Here is a 19,931-nt window from a genome sequence, read left to right as displayed (position 1 = left end):
AGACATTGAGAGAGCCGAGGTATTTTGACATTTTCACCAATTTCTCAGAGAATAGTTTATCGATCCTGACGGCAAAAAATCATGCATAGCTGTATATATGGAACTGATACGTGTGTGAAATTTAGTGAAGCTTGATTGAATTTGAGGGTCTGTTGGACGTTATCGGAGATATGTGCTCTAATGACTGTCATTCTAGCTTAGAGGCCAAACTTATATTTTCCAAAACTTTTGAATCCCGGGTCATTCTTAGGTTCAAGGTGAAATCACATAAAAGAATGAAAACTCATTTCTGGAAAAATATTAGTTTCATCCTCAGACTTTCTCTATAGATGTTTTTCTTTATTACTTACATGCAAAATGACCATCCCCCTGATGTTAATACTTGATATAAAGCAGCGTTAGGAGGGTTGATTTACTTGTCAAGTCTTGTCTTGTTTGTTGACGGAAAAAAACCTTGAGAGATTCTGGCAGATTTCGCTATGGCACTGAAGCAAACCATTACACTTGCTGTAGTTGTTGCTCTGCTGTGATCCCCATTCTAATGGTTTCCTCTTACATGCTTCCAGAAACATAGAGAGTAGGTGCCAAAGCAGGCGCATGTTTGATTTATTAGAACCCAATCTGTATTTAGACAGAAAACCTTTTCTTTACATTTAGTTTAAACCACAAGGTACCCACTGTAGCTTTTTGCATCTCAAAAGACAAAAAAGGACGGTAAAGTGACTAAGATGTCTGAGGAGGGAGCATGGAATACATCCAAGCTGTTTCTCAACAGCCCTTCCAGGGAAACAGAGTTTATAAGAATGAACCGCTGTCGATGCAGAATCAGATAACGCCGCTGAAGTTCATGCCAATCAAAAATACCTGGAATAGTTTCTCATAGCTGGTATTGTTTCCCAGCAGGATGAGTCCGTCAACTGTAGCAGCACAGGTAGAGGTGAAAGCTACACTATTACATTAGACCAGCAGCTCTATTATTAGAATACAACGCACGTTTGCTTTTTCCCAAACATGTGCTAAATAACTGACATGAGCATAATACTTTGTCCCATAATTCATCACAATCCAAATGTCCTCCAAGCAGAAGATGTCAACATCTGTTTTCTATCAATCCTCAGAAAGAGGATACGGAGCCTGTCAAGTGAAGTGGTTCTGCTGTTTGCTGTAAACTGGATTCAAAGCGTTTAAGTGAACGTTTGCTGTTACCCTCTAATGACAGCTCCCACACATTTGAGGGGAGGTCGGCTGCCATGAAGGCTCCTCGTCTCTGTGTCTGACGGAGGCTTAAATAGATTATTTCCAGTGAAAAAACTGATGGTAGTTGATTCTTAAACACGTCTACATCTCTCCTCTGGCTGCAAAGCAGAGACTGTTACCTTACACGCGTGCATAGCTTTCAAACATATCACAAACTTAGATATTTGCAACATATCTGTTGACTGATTCCAATAATTTGTTTCAATGAGAGTTTTTTTTGTTGTTATTATTGCAGGACGTGAACACACAATCGGTTCAATTCCATCAAATGCATCATATCGACTTGAAAGTGAACAGGATGTTTTAAATGTTATTTCAGCTTCTCTTGGATTGAGCTACAACGCAGCTTTAACCCTCCTCCATGTATTTAACTGAAGAAGTGATCTTATTGCTTTTTCTTTATTTGTTCACTTTAAAACAATATTATACTTTCTCTTTTGTATGCACTTTGTCTCCTGAGTCTACCACCACTAGTTTCTTAAGTGCATATCTAAAACATATACCATTTTTCAGGGTTTTAGGTTTGGCATCATGTTCGAAACTTCATCAACACATGACTTCTCCAGATATTCTCCTTCTGTATTCTCACACGGACAAGAGTCATTTCTCTTGGGCTGGCAGGAGAAACTCCGGAGAATGTCCACAGCAGCTGACCTCGAGCATGCTGCCTCACATTTCACCTCTGTAATCTCCGGAAATTATCTGGAGCACCTTATGTAACTTTGGTAAATTGGTATAATTACCTGTGAGAAGTGTGTAACTGACTGACAATAACAGCTTAAGGCCAAACAAGTTCAAGAGTGAAGCTGAACTGTAGATCAGCTAAAAAGACTGAGAAGTCATTGACAACCGGTGTTTATTTCCAATATTCATTAATATGAAGAATATAGGGTTTGGTGTATTTGTTACAGCCGCAGCGCTTCTGGTTCAGGAAACCGGGGATCATGGACGATATCCACTGTTCAGTTGTGTGGCTGCAGAGGGCGCTGTGGCTAAGTAAACTTTACAGAGTGCTGCTTTAAAGCTAGACATTAAAAGCACACACTTGGTTTCTGTCGTATAAGATGTGTGCAAAATAAAAAAAATACACCGAACTCACGATTGAAACTAAGAAACTGTTCCTATCGTGCAGAAAAAAGAGTTACTCAACCTCGGAATTTGTTTTTCACATACGTCTGTTTTCCCGTCCCACGGAAATCAAATTAATTTTGATGTTAATAATTCATGTCACATATGCCCCCGAGCCAGACATTAGCATGTCACTTTAAGGCTTCCGCAGTTTGCCCCATTTTTTGGAGTAACAGAAGTCGGGCCAACTGACTGGCTCATGAATATATTAGTGAAAAGTTCTCACAGTCGCTGCTGAGCTGTGGTCTGAGTGGGAGGAGGCGGCAGGTTTTTCAAGTCTGATACTCATTCGTCATTCACCTCTGCTCCCGTAGGGGGGGATATTTCACAAAGCATCCTAATAGCAAAACGTCATTGGGATTTTATCATCGATGCGACATGAAGTGGCTGTTTAAACGCGGCCTCGTCAACAACTCAACTGATGCACCCTATTAGGTAACAAATGATTCACCGTAGTTTTTCCTTAAGAGCACAGAGGAAGACACAAGTTATCATGATGAGAGCAGGGGAGGACATGTTAGTGTTTGGGAGCATTCCTCAGTGACGGATGTAGAGCACGAGCAGCAGCAAACATCCTCTGTCTCCCTCCTCTCTCTTATTTCCCTGGTGCGGTGGCCTCGGTGAATTAAAGTGCTACGTCAGAAATATATAGATGTTAATAAGTTCGATTTCAAAGATCAACAGACATGATCTTTCTCACTTACAATTAAGAAAGTTTGTGTCATCCTGTTTTCTTTCTTACACTTGTTAGAGGTAATCTTTTTCAAATTTAAATCATGTAAAATATTTGACCGTTTAACAGTATTGTTGGACTGCTGGGAGCGTAATTTGGTTAGGTTTGCTACAGATGCATCTCGCCATCTGTTTCCACTTGAAAGAAGACTTTCATGCAAAACAAGCCTTAACCGGAAAGAGCGTGCACTTCACATGCTTAATAATGTGTCCAAACGCCTGGAGTCATTTTATATAGTTTGGAGACTGTTGTTTGGAGGATGCTGACCCTTAGTGGAGCTAACACATACTTAAATGCTGTACAGTAGAAACAAGATGTATAAACGAGGACTGAATGTGAAAAGGAAACCGATATTCTTGTAGAGGATGTCCACCATGTCTCTTTTGAAATATATTATGAATTTTAATCCCAGTAATTTCATATGGCATAAGGGCATATGTGTTAACATATGAAGTGGTTAAAGATATTGAGATATATATATATATATATATTAACTGATAAGTGCTTAAAGTGCATTTCATTACTCAACTCGTGGTCTGACCTTCAATATCCATTTTAAACACATGCTAAAAGTACAGAACATGAATTGAATTGTAAGATTGATTTGATGCCGGCTGACGTTTGAGACCTTGTGGTGCCTGTCTCATATTCATCTTAATATTTTCACATTTACCTCTCAAGAGATTTTTTTTTAATTTCTTAAAAAGCACTCTTGTTTATTTTGGCTGAGGCTCATTCGCCCATCTGTGTTATGTTGTTTATTTTTCCATGGAGAGCTGCAGCGTGGTCACGCTTTTAGTCGAACTGTGGTTCTGCGATGGTTAAGAGATGTGATGATATGCGAACCACAGGCTGTGGTTCTGTTTCTGCCCCAATGTCTCTGCTCTGTATCTCTGAGTCTGTGCACAAGTTGATTCCCACATGTTATCAAATTTGACTATAAGTAGGACTAGGAGTATTTGTAGGGTCAAACAAGAACTGCGTGATAAGTTAATCAGCAATAAAGGGATATTGGATGTGTGTAAAATTTGAATTCGTACTTTTTTATTTTTTCACATGTGATTGTAATTCATTGCTTTGCCACTTAAAGCCTTCATTTATCCTCCCATTAAAGAATAAGTTGCAAATTTATCAGCCCTGAAGGACAGCAGTTAGCCAGAGGAAATGTTCGACTGCAACAGTCACCACACAGAAAAAGACTCACTAAATTATAAACAGCTGCAGCATTCAACATTAACATCACATTTCTTTTTTAAAGGGCCGTCACGGTCGGCGGTGCTTGGCGGCACAGATGTTGCCCCGTCCGTTGAGAATTGTACTTGCATGCTGCTGAATTTCAATATTTGGGAGTCTGTTATAATTCGGTTAACGATATTCGCTACCAGCACCACTGTCAGCGTGTTTGTCCACCTGTCAAGACCCCACCACGCTGCAGACGTACAACTACATCGTGCCAGTCTGGTTCAATTACTCATTTGCCCCCCCCCCCCACTCGCCTTGCCTTTGACTTTCTGCTCAAGAATGTCAGAAATGTTTTATTCGTGAGGAAACATGCACATTAATAAGAGTTATTTTAAATTGAAACCCAAGTTAGCCAATGTGGGTAATTTTTATGAGCAGTCCCCAGATAGAATATTACATTTCACTACATACAGGTATTAAAACAAAACCACCAAACCTCAAATGGGCTAACGTAAGTCACATCTCAGTTACCTTGCACACTCTGTGTCATGAGAACATATGCAACAGATAAAGAATGAATATACAGTAACTAGATCCATATCTGGGAATAATAATCTCCTGCTATGATAGAGCCCCAGGACAAGAATATGTATTTAAAGAACATCTGGTCACCTGGCAGAATGAATGACTCACTAAATATGGGTCACATTGCTTAAAGAGCAGAACAGAACAATAAGAGACTTTAAGCCTCATTTATGCTGCCTTAACGTACAAAGAATATATGTCTGTGTCTGCATATCTGAGATGCCTGTCGTTTTTTACCAACTCGTAGTTTCTCCTCAAAGGTTTCTGCCATTGATGAAATTTCTTCCTTGGGTCTTATGATTGTGTAACTTGAACTACTGGGTACACCGCCCCCTGACAAGTTCCTTTAGTAGTACTCCGTTTTGTCTGATCCGTCTGTATAACTAAGCTTTCAGAAGACATGCACAACTACGGATGAAATTAACGGATAGAATGCCCTGTTTGTTTCTATACGTATCTAATGTTGAGTATAAATACACAGTTCATCCTGCACAGGTCACCAGACATTCACAGGGCAGACATATAGACACAAACAATCAACTCATATACACACACACAGTCAATTTAGAGACTCCGATAAGCCCAAGTTTACTAAAGTAAGGATGTATCCTGAGGTGACCGTGAACAACTGAACAAAATCCCAATTAGATGTAAAGATATTTCAGTCTGGACCAAAGTGGTTGACCAGCAAACATTTCCATTCTTAAAGACATGTAGTTGCATGCTGCTGCTGAATTCCCCTCAGAACCTATGGTGGTCTTTAGGTTTCACAAATACTCAAAAGGCCTTCTCCGGAGTCAGCATTTGGTTTGTCCTTCTCTGGGCTACTGTAGAAACATGGCAGCCTTTTTAGAAGAGGACCCGCTCCCAATGCAAATATGAAGATGAGATTCTTAGGTAATGTAAATGTAAACCCTTTGTACATTCAGGTTAGTATGCACCAATGAAAACATTGTTATAATGTGATTAGTTCATCTTTAATTTCTGCCAATAGGTCCATTTTACTTAAATCTTGAAAACAGTGGAAAGTGGAAACCAGGACATATATAGTCAAACACCAAAATGATCACCTGAGCTATGTATGTCATAGCTCTACTCATCACCCAGGACAAAAAGGTTTATATCACTTCTCGTAGCTTCATGACACCTAATTACTTCTCCCATGTGTGACTACTGATAAGACTCTCATAACTCTGCAGCTATTGAACTGTATTGATTGCTCGCACGTAACGCCTGGAGGCCCCATTGTCATGTAACCTGAAAGGATCGAAGATTGAAAGCCCTTTTTCTATTTACAGCACTCTTTCTTCATCAGGAGCAGGTACAGACACGGTCGACCAACTCTGACTGCAGGAAGGTCTGAGCCGAGAAAAGAGGAACATCTGCTCTTTAGATCTTTATGATTATTATTGGACTCCATCTTCCGCACCGGATGAAAGATATGTGACATAAACGTCTGTCGATTTTAGTTTACCTTCCTGGACACCAGTTCTTAAGGGACCTGTTTTTTTTAGATCCATTTTTACATCTGATTTTGTTGGCATCATTTGCATAATGCAGGGATTCTTTTTTGTGGATGTAATGGGCGGTTAAACCTGTGAATAGAAAAACATAGGAATACATTTTCAAAGATTCTTTTAAATATTTCAAACATTTCATTTCCCTGATGTGGAAGTTGCACGCTTTCACAGTAACTCAGTGTTGGAGGGGATCTGTGTAATATCTGGGTTGTGTCCAGTAGAATGGTTTGAGTTAGAAACACATGGAAGGGCTGATGATGGTTTACAGTAACAGGCTGCAGACAGCCCTGCTCTGTATAATTTCCTGAGGTGTCAGTGTCAGAAACATCTCATATACCTCTGCACTTGCCCTCCGCTTTTAAATGAAAATGTATATGAACGGAAATATGAGTTTCTCGACTGAAAATGTAGCAAAGAAGCAGATATGTTTCATTATGGATCACTTACACATTTTGGAGCATGTGTTCAGAGTCAAATCTGATTTGTCTGAGACGGCCACACCACTGAGGAATAGCAACATGAGGGAGGCAGGGGCTCGGATTGCCTCTCTTATAGCTGACAAGTAGCATTTTGGCTCAGGCTATGTGCAGAAGGTGAACAGAGCTGAAATGCGTCTGCTGCAGAGAGTCTCATTGAAAAGCAGGCATTTTTTTAAGTGACCCGTTTCAGCCATTCTTCAGCTGTCATGTATTATAGCAATTTTTCATTTCCCATATGGCTGCGTATTGATTAGACAGACAGGTCAACTTGTTGCTGTTTTGGATTTGGGCTGTTGGTGTGGCTGGTTCATGCAGTCACTGTTAGATTCCCTGTCAATGAGTAATCCTGGAGCAGGGAGATAGTCAGTCATGCTGGCTGTATCACACTTCTCAATAGTTTTAGAAAATGAATAAGTGTCATATTTTCAAGTAATCTTTGGTTGACTACAAATTGTAACAATGAAAAAAGACTGTGTCTGTGTCGTGTAGCTATACACTCCGGCAGCGTATTTTCCTTCTTCTTTCACATTTATCTGATTGTCCTGTTAGCGTCACAAGAGAGAAAATGAAAACACACGGCAAGAATTAAAAGCTATTAGTGATGTTAAATTGAGTGATGCATATTCACAGTTTTTCAAACCAGACCAGCTTGTTTGTTTAACATGAGGGGGCCTTACATCGGGGGGGGGGGGGGGGGGGGGGGGGGTCAAAGCTGTGTGACTGTAACAGGCAGGGAACTCGGAGTTCACAGTCATTAACCAATAGGCTAGCTAATGTACCATGTTAGTGACTCAAATGGGACACAATTATTTCTCTGGCCAGACATAAACATATACATGTTTATATACACACATCCACATATATTACATATTCATATACATATATATATACACATATGTATCTAAACAGGTATATATACATATACAAAAGCATCTGGACATATTCACATACATATACATACATATATGCAACATATATATACAAATGCATACATTTATAAAAAAAATCTGTATGTCCTGGGAGTTTGAGGGTTCTGCACAGTATTCAATCTGTTCCTAGGACCACTTCCTCTAATTGTCGGTGGTATATGCCATGCAGGGGCTTGTCCTTCCGTGATGGTTCCTCCTCATCATTGTCATCATTGGGTTTCTGCTGTCTAAGGTTTGCACCTATAGCAGCTTGTCACTTGGGGCTATATATATATATACACTATATATGCAATCACCCGGGATACAGATAGAAACGTAATTGCAGAGAACAGCTCATCAAACCCTCTTAGATTTTCAAGCCGTCAGTAGAGGTGGGTCGTGCAGTAAGTCCAAGATCTGTGACAAGGTCGTTGTATGGTCAATGCTCCCTTTAAGCTCCGTGAAGTTGTTTTGCATATCGATATTCAGTCGGACGAGTGCATGTAATGTGAAAGGGGTCATTCGCAGTGACACGCCCTCTGGGAGTTATCTCATTTGCTGAGCGTCTTCATCGTCATTAGCCTTCACAGTTTCGACTTTATGGATTCCAATGGGTCAATTGCAATTTGATGTGCCAAATAGACCAGGAAGTATGATGTTGTTTCCTCACATGTGGGCCAAAGCAGTTGGAAAAGGTGATAATATGACAGGGCTTGTGTGTCTGGCAGCTTGCATTGGAGATCTTCTGTTCCTCATTGGCCTGAACATTGTTACTGCAGCTTGACTATATTTTTGTTTCTAATTATAAATCCTCAAAGGGCAGCAGGTGGAGAAACTCAGTGTTGCAGATAGATTTGTTGTAAAATATCCTTATAAGTCGGGAAAAATGCTCTGGAATATCTGCTTTTGCATAAGTATGAGACCTAATGCAAATAATCTATCTGGTGCCATTATTAAACATTTACCGTTTATTTGTAAAAAGATTGTGCCAGTAAAAAGTGCCTTTTCTTTCCTTATGTTATAAATTTCAGTGTGCGTGTGAAGTTCTTGAACAGCTGAGTTGTTGTTGGAACTTGCGATGTGTGTAATGTCCCTTTAGTCTTCACGCTGAGTTATACTACTAAGTACTTTGGGGTTATCATGCTATAACTGCTTCCAATGAACAGATGTCAGGTTGGAGAATAAAAAAACATATTTCTCTAAACATTGTTCTCCTTTTCTGGCATCTCCAATCTATACATTATAATTAGTCACGATAATTTCGAGATAATATTGCATAGCTCAAGTTAAGTAATTGCATAGAAAGGGGATTGTGAGTACATAGTGAACCCTCGTGCCGTCCTGTTCTGCATGTATTATGACTTGAATAAATTAGTTTTCCAATAGGGTTTGGCTTTTTTTCAGTTCAGAGATTTGAAAAGCACAAAAGTATGCAGGCATTCTGAAAACATACCCTGCTATGTTTTTTTTTATATGTCTTCCTATAAACCTGTTCTCCTCCGGGGGTTGTATTTTTGGATACGACACTGGCAGACGTAATTGTCCTTCTTAATATAACTCTGTTAACTTTATCTCCTGTTGGTAATGTGTGTGTGTGTGTGTGTGTGTGTGTGTGTGTGTGTGTGTGTGTGTGTGTGTGTGTGTGTGTGTGTCTTGGTGTGTCTTTGTGTGTGTGTACTGACCGGGGACACATTTTGACATTTTGCACTTTAATTTCTGAATGACATAATGTATAGAAATTCCAGCAAGAATGTCAAAAGCAGGAGGCATCACAAAATGCACTGCTCCTTTCTTGAAATTGTTTATATTACACTGTGGAGACTCTGAATCTGCAGAGGGAGTGTGATGTTTTTTTGACTCTGCGAATGCGTGTGTTGAGTGTGTTTGGATGAGGGCACAAAAAGTACCATGACATACATCTCAAAAATGTAAGGTGAAGACATTTTAAAGTTTAGAATACGTCTCCAGGAAATGAATGTAAGTCAATCTAATGTCCGTAGAAGTCATGGAGACGTGTGTGTGCGTGTGTGTGTGTGTGTGTGTGTGTGTGTGTGTGTGTGTACAGAATGCAGGCCCTTGAATGTAATTTGTAAGGTATTAAGACAGATTCAACATTGCTGTACATTATTATTGCATGTAACACTATGAATTAACGTGGCATTCACACAACAATGTTACAACAATTGTCTGTTTGTGACTGTAACTAAGTACAGTTTCTCATATATTCGAAATGACTCGGTGAAAAGTACGTAAAACTTACAGAGTGAGGGGTTTTAGGGTTAGAGTTTAAGTTAGGTTTAGGTTAGTTTTGATGGTGCTCAAAACTGGGGGCGAATCTGAACCTGGCATTAACCTTCCTGTCTTAAACAGGATAACTGCTGCACTCCTATTTCCTTCTGTTCAATTTCACTATATTGGTTTGTGAGTTCTTAGCCTTGTTGCCGGGGTTTGCAATGACAATGCATCCGTTTACCTTCACTTTCTGGGTTTTATTTGTTAGAAAATGACGTATGTAGAAACAAAGTTATCATTTTAAAATGTCCTATCAATCTTTTTGTTGGGTCTTTTCTGTGAAATAAAGAAACCATGATGACGATAAGATTTTAACTATTTTGGTTTGTGTAGTTTCTTGACTTTCTGTTATCAAAATTTGTATTTCTTTATTTTCTTACAGTTTCTTTGTTTTGACATGTTCTTGAATCAAAGCTGTTATATTGTGAACCGATGAGGGTTTTTGTTGTAGTCACACTGAATTCAAACATCAGGGCGAGTGTAGCAGTTGTGTCCTCTCTCCTCTGGTCTGGAATGCAGACATGTTGTTGTATCACTGGCAGCGATGCTAGACAAATAAGCCTCCTCTGAGCTGTGTGTGTTGTCTCACAGCTGTGTGTGTGTGTGTGTGTGTGTGTGTGTGTGTGTGTGTGTGTGAGTCCGTCAGTTTTCTAATTGTTTTCACTAAGCATGCTACAATGAGATGAAGACAACCCCCTGTCATTCTCAAGCCCCTTTATGCATCCACTGAATAATTCTCCTCCACTTAAGCTTGTGTGTCCGTGTGAATTAGAGTGTTTCTATACGAGGCAGAGCCAGACCAGACTGGCCCACCATGTTGTTTTGAGGAGGGGTCCTCTGTTTATAAGGTAATTAGAGTGCTTATGGTTCAACCCGGGTAACTGAGGTCAGACTAATCTACGTCTCTCTGTCAGAGGGGGTGTGTGTAAAATGATATGGATCACTGGCAAAATTAAATAACCTTTAGGGTGAAAAAGGCACAGGTGGCAAAACACTGTTTGTGTGTGACGTCCTCGCCATTCTGCACAAGTTCACGACGAAGTGTGTGTGAAGTCAAATGTCATCCTACAAGCTGGTAATATGTGTGTGTGTGTGTGTGTGTGTGGGTACGTGACTATGTAAACCACGCTCATTGATATTCTTGCAGAGTGTCATGGAGGCTTTGGGGATATCCTTCTGCCTTGTTCTCTCGCTCATGAATATGAATGCAATCCACATGTGTTTTGAATCTGTGTGCTGATTTGCATTAAGTTCATGAGCAGCTAACAAGCTCAACACAGGACGACTGCATTCTCCGCTGTTGTTACGAGTCTCTGTGGCCCCTGCTCAGCATGGAGTTTGTTGTGTGATTTGATTATTATTGTTAGAAAATTATTCATCTATTGTGGAAGTACTGTTACAGCCACGAATAGAAATGAGTGTCTTTGCTCTTTGTTTTTCGGCCCCCATGTGTGCCAGTGTGGATACTGGTTCTGGATCTGAGCTGTTTCTGCTGTTCAAACACTGTGAGAGGAGCTGAAGTCGACTGTTAAAAATCTTGTGGGGAATTTAAGCCAGATATTGATTGAGACAGTTGTTTAAATCAAGGCAAAGCTATATGGAAATACATATCCTTTTCGATTGACATTCGTGAGCCTGAGCAGAGGCTATATAGAGTTTATCTACCTCATCGACACGGCATTTGGCCCTGACCGTAGGAAAAGATTAGCATTTTACCCCGAGCAACTAATTACAGTTACCATTTCAGAAAGGTGTGTTTGGCATCATTGCAGCTTTAACTATATTACCATGTCATGCCCTTGGAAAACAACATTTCAAACCATAGCAAGTTTCCACACCAATCGTTTTAATCTGTAATTTCATCTACAAGGATATAAAGGTGTATTGTAACCTCCAACTGGATCGTTTAGCTATTCGTAATAAAAGAATACATTTCCTACACTGATATATTGGCCGATGGATATATTAAAAAAATGTCAATGCCTGGCGACAGTTGGGATTGACTCCAGCTTCCCCCCTAAACCCTTAAAAGGATAAGCTGTATAAATGGTGGATGGCTGGATGGTTGGATTGAAAAATGTCCTTGAATCCGAAAGGTATCAATATCAAAACCTTATGACAAAGACATGGAATCGAGAGCTGACTAGTATTTCCGAAACGAAAATTTAATAAAGTAAAGAGGAACTCAGGACACAGATTTGGATCCAGTTTCCATGGGACGCTTCTGCCTCTTTCATGATCTTCTGGAGACGGACACGGATGTTTGTTTTCTCACGATTGTTCGACTAACTCTGGTTATTTTGCTAAGCTGTTTATTTGCCATAATTGCCTTCTGTCCCCGTGGAGACGTTATTTTGAAATGAAATATTGAGTCACACAGGAAGCCATCCTCAGATCCACTCTCTCAGGGTGTCCAAGCTGTCGCCTCTCCCACCCACAAACACCACAACACACAGTGCGCTGAAAAGTGATTAACATATTGAAAGAGGTTTTCGCACGCTGATTCATTTTATAGTACAGTATTTTTGCCCCATAAAAAACATCTTGTACCACTGTGGTTAGTGAGTTTACAGCAACATGAGACACTGTTCTACTTAAGCAAGAGTAGGTTAGTTTGTGCTTTTAAATATGCCTAAAGGATTCAAATTAAAGTAATTGTCGAGGGTAGCCTTTTTCCTATAATGCAACTTTGTCCTACTTCATTATGGCTGCTCTTTGCTCTTGCTGCTCTCGTCAAAATAAATGTACTTACGTCAAGTACAGATACGTACATACAAAATCCACTTATGTCTGTAACTTAGTAAATGTACTTTGTGACATCCCACCACGGCATTTGAGTTTTTCTGATTGACATGAAAGGGTCCAAGTGATTTATTGCATGTGAGAGTGTCCCTCTGTTAGTTGTGCAAAAGCCCCCACTCGTCATTTCTAGAATCACATAAGTCCCACCCTCGCTCTACCTAACACACACACATACACACACACACACACACACACACATACACATACACACACACACACACACACACACTGTACCTGCCTTGCTCTCAAATCAGAGAGGGTCTCTCGAGTGATGATTATTCCTCCTTTACCATAACTACAGGAGCTGCAGTGTTGAATGAAATTCCGTGAGATTGTTGATAATATTCCTTGGTGGGAGCCTCAAGTTGAGGGGGGGGGGTGTCCTTATTGCCCATTGCATTGCAGCGATGCAGAGTCAGTGAATTATGTTGCTCTATTATGATCATATTTCTTTAATGGTGTCATGTCTGCAAACAGTGCAGATGGGTCATTTCGCTCATACATAAATTTGGAAATAGGGAATGGAGAGACTGAAACTAAGTGATCCTTGGTTTCAGAATGTAACACTGTACCATAGGCTATACTCTCATTCAGTTCCCAGACTCTAATGAACCATTTAATGTCGAGATCTCATAAATCAATCAGTGGTTTGTCTTCAGAAAACAGGTTCTGCTTTTCTTACTTTGCCACAACGTTCATTAAAACTCTTTCCATGCATATCTTCTCAACTGTCATATTATGGGTGGTGTTTCAGAACAGGGATGTTTTCCCCGTCAGAATGAATCAGTCACTTTTTTTTGACACAGCGCTGACGACAGCCAGTGGCCAAAGGACTATGTTTTCTGGTTGTTTCTGTATTGATGTATGTTCAATTGGACTTCTATATGGACTGATTGGAGTTTTGTGGCCCCAATGACCAGAGCTGCTCCTGAATAAAAGTTCTTAAGCTTTACAGAATAGGTCTCCGTTCAGTGAGTGATCTCGACTGTTTTTGCATTGCAATGACTTCATAGTGCAGAATTTTTTCATCACCTCAAGTATGAAAGTGACACCTGGTAGCACTTTTCCTCAGAGCTGGGTGTGAGTGAGGGATGAATAACAGCACATGATGATGTGAGAGATTGTGCTGATAAACTATTGCATCAGTACGTCATCATCGTCGAGATGTTATTGATAAAACTTAAAACAGATGTCTAAGGAGATCATGAAACTGATTTGTTGGTTTATTGCTTCACATTGTCTCACATTGTTGTTTTTCACACTCCCTTGCACACCACATGCAAAGCTTCATATTAGATACAATCTGAGTGCAGATGTATGGATTACACTGAGTGTGAGTAAACAGGAAAGAAAAAGACATGACAGACAATGGGAAGTAAAAGAGTGCAGTTGAGTACAAATATTCTGTCAGCAGTAAATGATTCAAAAGAGAAATATTCCAGACAAATTGGAAACGCCTCTTCATTCAGAACCTGATGGGGGATTTTACAGTAACTGTAATTCAGTGTCAAGTCAATAGACAAGAACCAACATGCTACAGCAGGATAGACAGCAGTGTTTGTGTGTGTGTTTGTGCGTGTGTGTGTGTGTCTGTTTGAAGTCTGGCCACATTCAGTGATGCTTTTTGCATTAACGCAATCATAATAGCAAACAGAATTACTGGATCTCAACAAATCATGCAGATCTTTATTCACGGTTCGTCCATCATTCCTCACATTATGTAGAAATCTTATAGATATTATATTAATGTTAAAGTATTGGGGATTTTCCTCTCACATGCATGTCCATTTGATCTTTTACAGAAAGAAATGTTGCAAGGGCTTCAAGTTTGTGTCGGGCCAGTGCATTCCTGAAGGTAGGAAAAACTGTTTGGAAGTGTGTCTTGTGATTATTTTCTCTTTCTATTTGTCTTAACGTCACGGGCGGTTTAATGGCCTGTGACATGCATGAAAAATAAAAAAATATCAGAGAGATACTGTTGAACAGCAGCCTCACCCTTGTTTTCTCTTGCGTTCACACTGAAGAAATCACTTATCTCTTACTGCAGATTATGACGTGTGCGCTGGCGCCCCCTGTGAGCAACAGTGCACCGACCATTTCGGTCGAGTTGTCTGCACCTGTTACCCCGGCTACCGCTATGACCGGGAGCGTCACAGAAAACGACAGAAGCCCTACTGTCTGGGTGAGACCTTGTGCAACAAGTCATCAAGATTATTTCTCTTACAAATTCATTTTTGATTAATTAATTGATTTATTACTATAAAAAAAAATTATACGACACCCTAGAGAAAGGGAGAAAGGAGCACCCGTCTCCTTTAAGGCTCGTTTGCACATCTCAGATTTACTGTATTTGCTTTACTTTATGTGCAAATTGGTTTTAGAATTTTAAAGGGTTCTTGATTGACATTTTGCCTCTCCGTAATTTGCCTGCTGCCTCCCCTCTGTCTCCGCCTGTCACTGCAGACTTTGACGAATGTGCAGACAAAAACACGACGGTGTGCTCTCAGATCTGCATCAATTCTTTGGGGAGCTACAGGTGTGAGTGTGACACCGGCTATTTCCTGGAAGAAGATGGGAAAATGTGCACCAAGGGGGAGAGAGGTGAGGAGACGTTCTCTCTTTATTCCAAAGCACATCTGACTGTGATGCCGAGCTGACCACACATTGTTATTTCCTCGCGGGTTTGTGTGTGTGTGTGCGTGCGTGTGTGTGTGTGTGTGTGTACAGTGGAGAGAGAATGGGGTACTGCACACACAGACACCTGGTAGTCATTACACATCCCACATCCTTGTGCCTGTCAGAACAGCTCTGTCTCCCAAACATACGGCTGCCCCCGTGACTCCCGGTCTCTTCTGATTTGCTGGATGCATTTGAGGAAAACATCACAAATGGTCCAGACGAAAAGTCAAAACGTCTTTTTTTTTTTTCTTCCTTTAACTCCGTATTCAGTTCCCAGTGAAGCAGACAGAGGCTGCAGATTTGCTACTTCCTCCCATGAGTTTATCTTCCATTACCTACTAAAACATTTCAGGAGTGAGAAATGATGGCTCATATAGTCACGCTCCTGCTTTATGTGCTGCTTTGTAACACAGTGGGGGAAAATAGTGTCCAGACATGTTCGCTCATCCATTAAATGCATGCATGCTCAAAGCAGAGTCCTTTCTACACAGGCCAGAGACAAATCCAGGAGAGTTAGGGCGGCTTTGTGCTTATTGTCTTGTTTTCTTTGGTTTGTACAGGATTGTGCAAGTATGTTACTTCAACCTTGATGCTTGGATGTGCTCTGTGAATAAACAGCGGAGGTGTGAGTGTGGGTGGAAAATGAAAATGTTACAGAGTCAGCGTGCACTGTATAAGTCACTCATTCCCTAAATGGAAAAGAGTTTGCAAAAAGCCATCAAACTGTCACCAGGGAAGCACTCGGAGGCTCGGTTACATATTCATGTTTTTGGTTATTGAAAATGACTGAATTATTTATTGCATCGTGATTCTACAGTGTAAAGAGTGTAAAGGTGAAATGAGAGTATGGGAGTCTTGTTTCTTTCAAGCAGATTTGCACAAATTTAGAAATGATATTTTCCTTGTTTTTAAGTTACATGTTTGCCTAACTATTACATGAAAAATTTTATTACATGTAAATTTTCCGATTGTCCTCTTTGCTGCTGCAGCAAAGCAAATATCCCTATTGTAGGACAAATAATAGATTGACCTATTGTATAGTATCGTATCAAATCTCATTTTATCTTTACATATCTTGACTTGTCTTGTCTTGTCGTGTCTTGTATACCTGCTCAGCTCATGTCGAGTCTGTTCATATATTTAGAAAACAAGGGGACATTTTGTGTCCTTTTCTAAAGATTTTATGAAAGAAAAAAATTATTCTGGCAACTTTTGTGACCAAACCTTTATTTTTCTTCGATTCCCCAGCAGTGCATCTCTTTGAGAAGTCTGACAACGTGATGAACGCTGGGACTTGCTCAGCCACCTGTGATGATTTCCACCAGATCAAGATGTCGGTCCTGCAGCTAAAGCAGAAGGTGAAGCTCACAAAATAATAACACAAATCTACACACGTGTCTACCTTAGAATAAATATTGAATCCATGAATTTAACTGTCACCCTTTATCTTCAAATCAAAGGGATCCGACCTGCAGTCCTGCAGCTTTTCCTAGTTTTCCATGGTTGACTGCAGACAGACTCCAGTGAGGATTACGTCAACATTCTTGATTTAAATAATATAGTTTCAGTATATGACAAACAACAGCAGCCAGCTAAAAAACCTAAAATGATTCAACTTTATTGGGGTTAGATGAATGTTTTTTTTTTATGCTCTTTGCATTTTAAAAAGACATAAAACAACCAGAAAATAAATATAAAAAGAGAACATTAATGGGAAACGGGAAAAACCAACATAACCTACCTTTACAGAGGGCTGCACTACCTCTTAAAGCACGTGGCGGTTTTTAAAGTGTACGTTTGTATAGACACGTATGAACCCACTGGTATAACCATATAACAAATAATTGGTCATATTCCTTATTGTCTTATCATCACACATTTCCCTCTGGAGGCATCTGAACCCATCAGAGCACGAGTCTGTCAACAGTGGCCCTCAACCCCTCCAGACTGTAGCACATGATGTATGGTTTGCTTCCAGTTGTGTGGTCCAGGTGCTCTCAATGCGCTGCTGTATACGCCTCTTTTTCTTTCCTAATGTCAGATTATTAAGAAAGAAACTACGAAGCATAATAGTTATTGAGTACTGTATATTCTCATTATATTCTTATTCACTCCAGAAGGTTAGTCTGAATGTGGGGTCACACTGCGGCTCAAATATTTACTGTGTCTGAAATTCAGCCCCTGCTGCATAGAGGTAAGGTCTTTTGGGTGTCTCCCACTGGGATTTCTAGATTTGCATGGAGTTATACAGAGATCAAACATAGCTTTTCCCAAGGATGCCCCTTCACATACAAAGCAGGAGTTCTCCATGGTCATGCTGAATAATGTAAAGGGGTTGCCTGGCCCGCCATCTGTCTGGGTTCCACCTTGTAGCAGGTTGCAGATGGAAGATTGGCTTTCATCTTTGCCACGGTACATATTTTAAAACCATCATTTTACTTGGAATTGGCCCTTCGGTGTGTAATTCCCCTGTCCTGTTCAACAGCGCAAAAGCATGTTACGAATGCCGACCACATGCAGTTACACATTGTTTGCTTCCAAAAGAAGGAAAAAAATTCCCCGGATTCCCACGATGACATGTATTAATGTTGACAATTTAATATGTTGTTTATGGTGTTATTTGTAGATGCCTGCTCATTGACCTGTTCATTCAGTCCTTTCGTTCTGCATCCTTTCTTTAGATGGCCATGCTGTCAAACAGTGCTGACGTCCCTGAGCAGATGACCAGCGAGAAAATGACTTCCTCCGCATTTCTACCAGGGCCTCCAGGTCTCCCTGGCCCCCCAGGTGAAACACAGCTGAAAATGATAAAGCAATGTCTGACTCAAGTTCATGGATCACAAAGTAACAAGCGGAACATGAATATCTGTAGCAAAATGTTGCCGTAATTTATCCGTCAGTTGTCCAGGCACTTCATTTAGAACCAGAAATGTGCACCTTATGGTGGCGCTCGAGGGAAAAGAGATCGCCAAATTCAATGCTATGTATCAGATTGTGTGTAAAGATGGTCTACATGGTCATAGATTCTGCCTCCTCCATGTTAGTTTTTGGAACTTGGACCAAACTAAAATATCAATGTGCACTGTTTTTGGTAGTTTCTACCACATTGATGTTTGTTCAAGTACAATTCTTCAAGTATGATTGGTTTAAATTACTTGATAATGGGGTGAAACGTTGAGTGTGTATCAGTGGGACCTTGTTACTCTGGTTCCATTGCCAGATCACTACTGTCCAAGATGGCAGCGTTAGTATGCAGGATATTTTGGCTTTGGATTCCTGAATAGTGAGGCCAGAAATTGGCTGAAAAGCATCAAACGCAATCTTATACTGTGGATAAATTGTTTTGCTGTGATTACTTAAGTTTTCTCTGAGGTCCACTAATATCACTCTGGTTTGTTTTAGGAGATCGAGGACCAGAGGGCCTTCCAGGGTTTAATGGTCTAGTGGGGCCCCCTGGCCCTCCTGGACCGAGGGGCTTGATGGGGCCCATTGGACCCACACCAGACCTGTACCACATCAAACGTGGCCCTCGAGGATCTGTGGTCAGTTTTTACAATTCTTCCTGAAAGTTATTTTTACATTTAGCTTTACTCAGCGTAATCTCATATTTAACAGCACAAGGTTCTGTGTGTGTCCTGACTGTGACCTGCTCTGTGTCATTCTAGGATACAGTAAACAACACTCTTACGCACGTCTTTGCCTTAATTTGCTGTTGTTTCCGATTCACACCTCTGTTCCGTGACGTGGGGCAGAATAATTGAATTAATCTGGAATTGAATCTAATCTGGAATGCAGTAAAACCGGGAAAAGCTCCATTGAGTGTAGTCACAGTTTTTATGGCGTTGTGGGTTTTTCTTGCCAAAGCAGTTCAGATAATTTAGTAATCCTGCGTCGTGAGACAGGGCCCAGGAGAGCTGTGATTGATTTATCTGTATGAAGCAACCAAATATCTCATGTTTCTTTTCACACATTTAAAAAACACACACACGCACCCGCTCTCAGAGATATCCCTAATTTTTGGAAGGTGAAAAAAAGGGATGACACATGGTAACGGCAAAAACAACAGAGAGGACTGAATCCATTTACAGCTTTAGTTGTTTTCTTTGGCTCGCCGCGATTTTTTGCCTTCGAGTGTAAACCGTCCGTGTTGAAGTGTGGGACCTGAATCAAGAATGTGCCGGGGGTGGCCAGTGAGTCATATTTTTAGCTTTTAAAACGCTTGTATTTATGCAATCTTGTTACCGATTAATCAGACTATCACCACCTGCAAATATACATATCACAAGCTGCGTGGGGCCAAAATCAAGAGGTCAGGAACAGTGTTTTTACATAAAGAAAAATAAAAAATGGTGTATTGCTTTCTTCC

General features: G+C 40.4%; 1 protein-coding gene across 2 annotated transcripts in view; it reads left to right on the top strand.

Annotated features, from left to right (window-relative positions):
* Nucleotides 1-19,931, top strand: part of ccbe1 (collagen and calcium binding EGF domains 1) — a 33,618-nt gene that overhangs the window by 7,189 nt on the left and 6,498 nt on the right. Inside the window, exons 3-8 of one of the 2 annotated variants that reach the window (XM_062413534.1) lie at nt 14,689-14,741; nt 14,934-15,068; nt 15,350-15,487; nt 16,817-16,923; nt 18,247-18,352; nt 18,968-19,107. In XM_062413534.1, coding sequence (XP_062269518.1) covers nt 14,689-14,741; nt 14,934-15,068; nt 15,350-15,487; nt 16,817-16,923; nt 18,247-18,352; nt 18,968-19,107 — 679 coding nt within the window. Of the gene's footprint in view, nt 1-14,688; nt 14,742-14,933; nt 15,069-15,349; nt 15,488-16,813; nt 16,924-18,246; nt 18,353-18,967; nt 19,108-19,931 lie in introns of both variants that reach the window. The other variant, XM_062413533.1, reaches the window with a different exon arrangement.

The sequence above is a fragment of the Platichthys flesus genome, chromosome 19, assembly GCF_949316205.1.
Source record: "Platichthys flesus chromosome 19, fPlaFle2.1, whole genome shotgun sequence".
NCBI classification, from domain to species: Eukaryota; Metazoa; Chordata; class Actinopteri; order Pleuronectiformes; family Pleuronectidae; genus Platichthys; species Platichthys flesus.
Note: the sequence above shows the minus strand (reverse complement) of the source record. Positions and strands in the feature narration are given on the sequence as shown.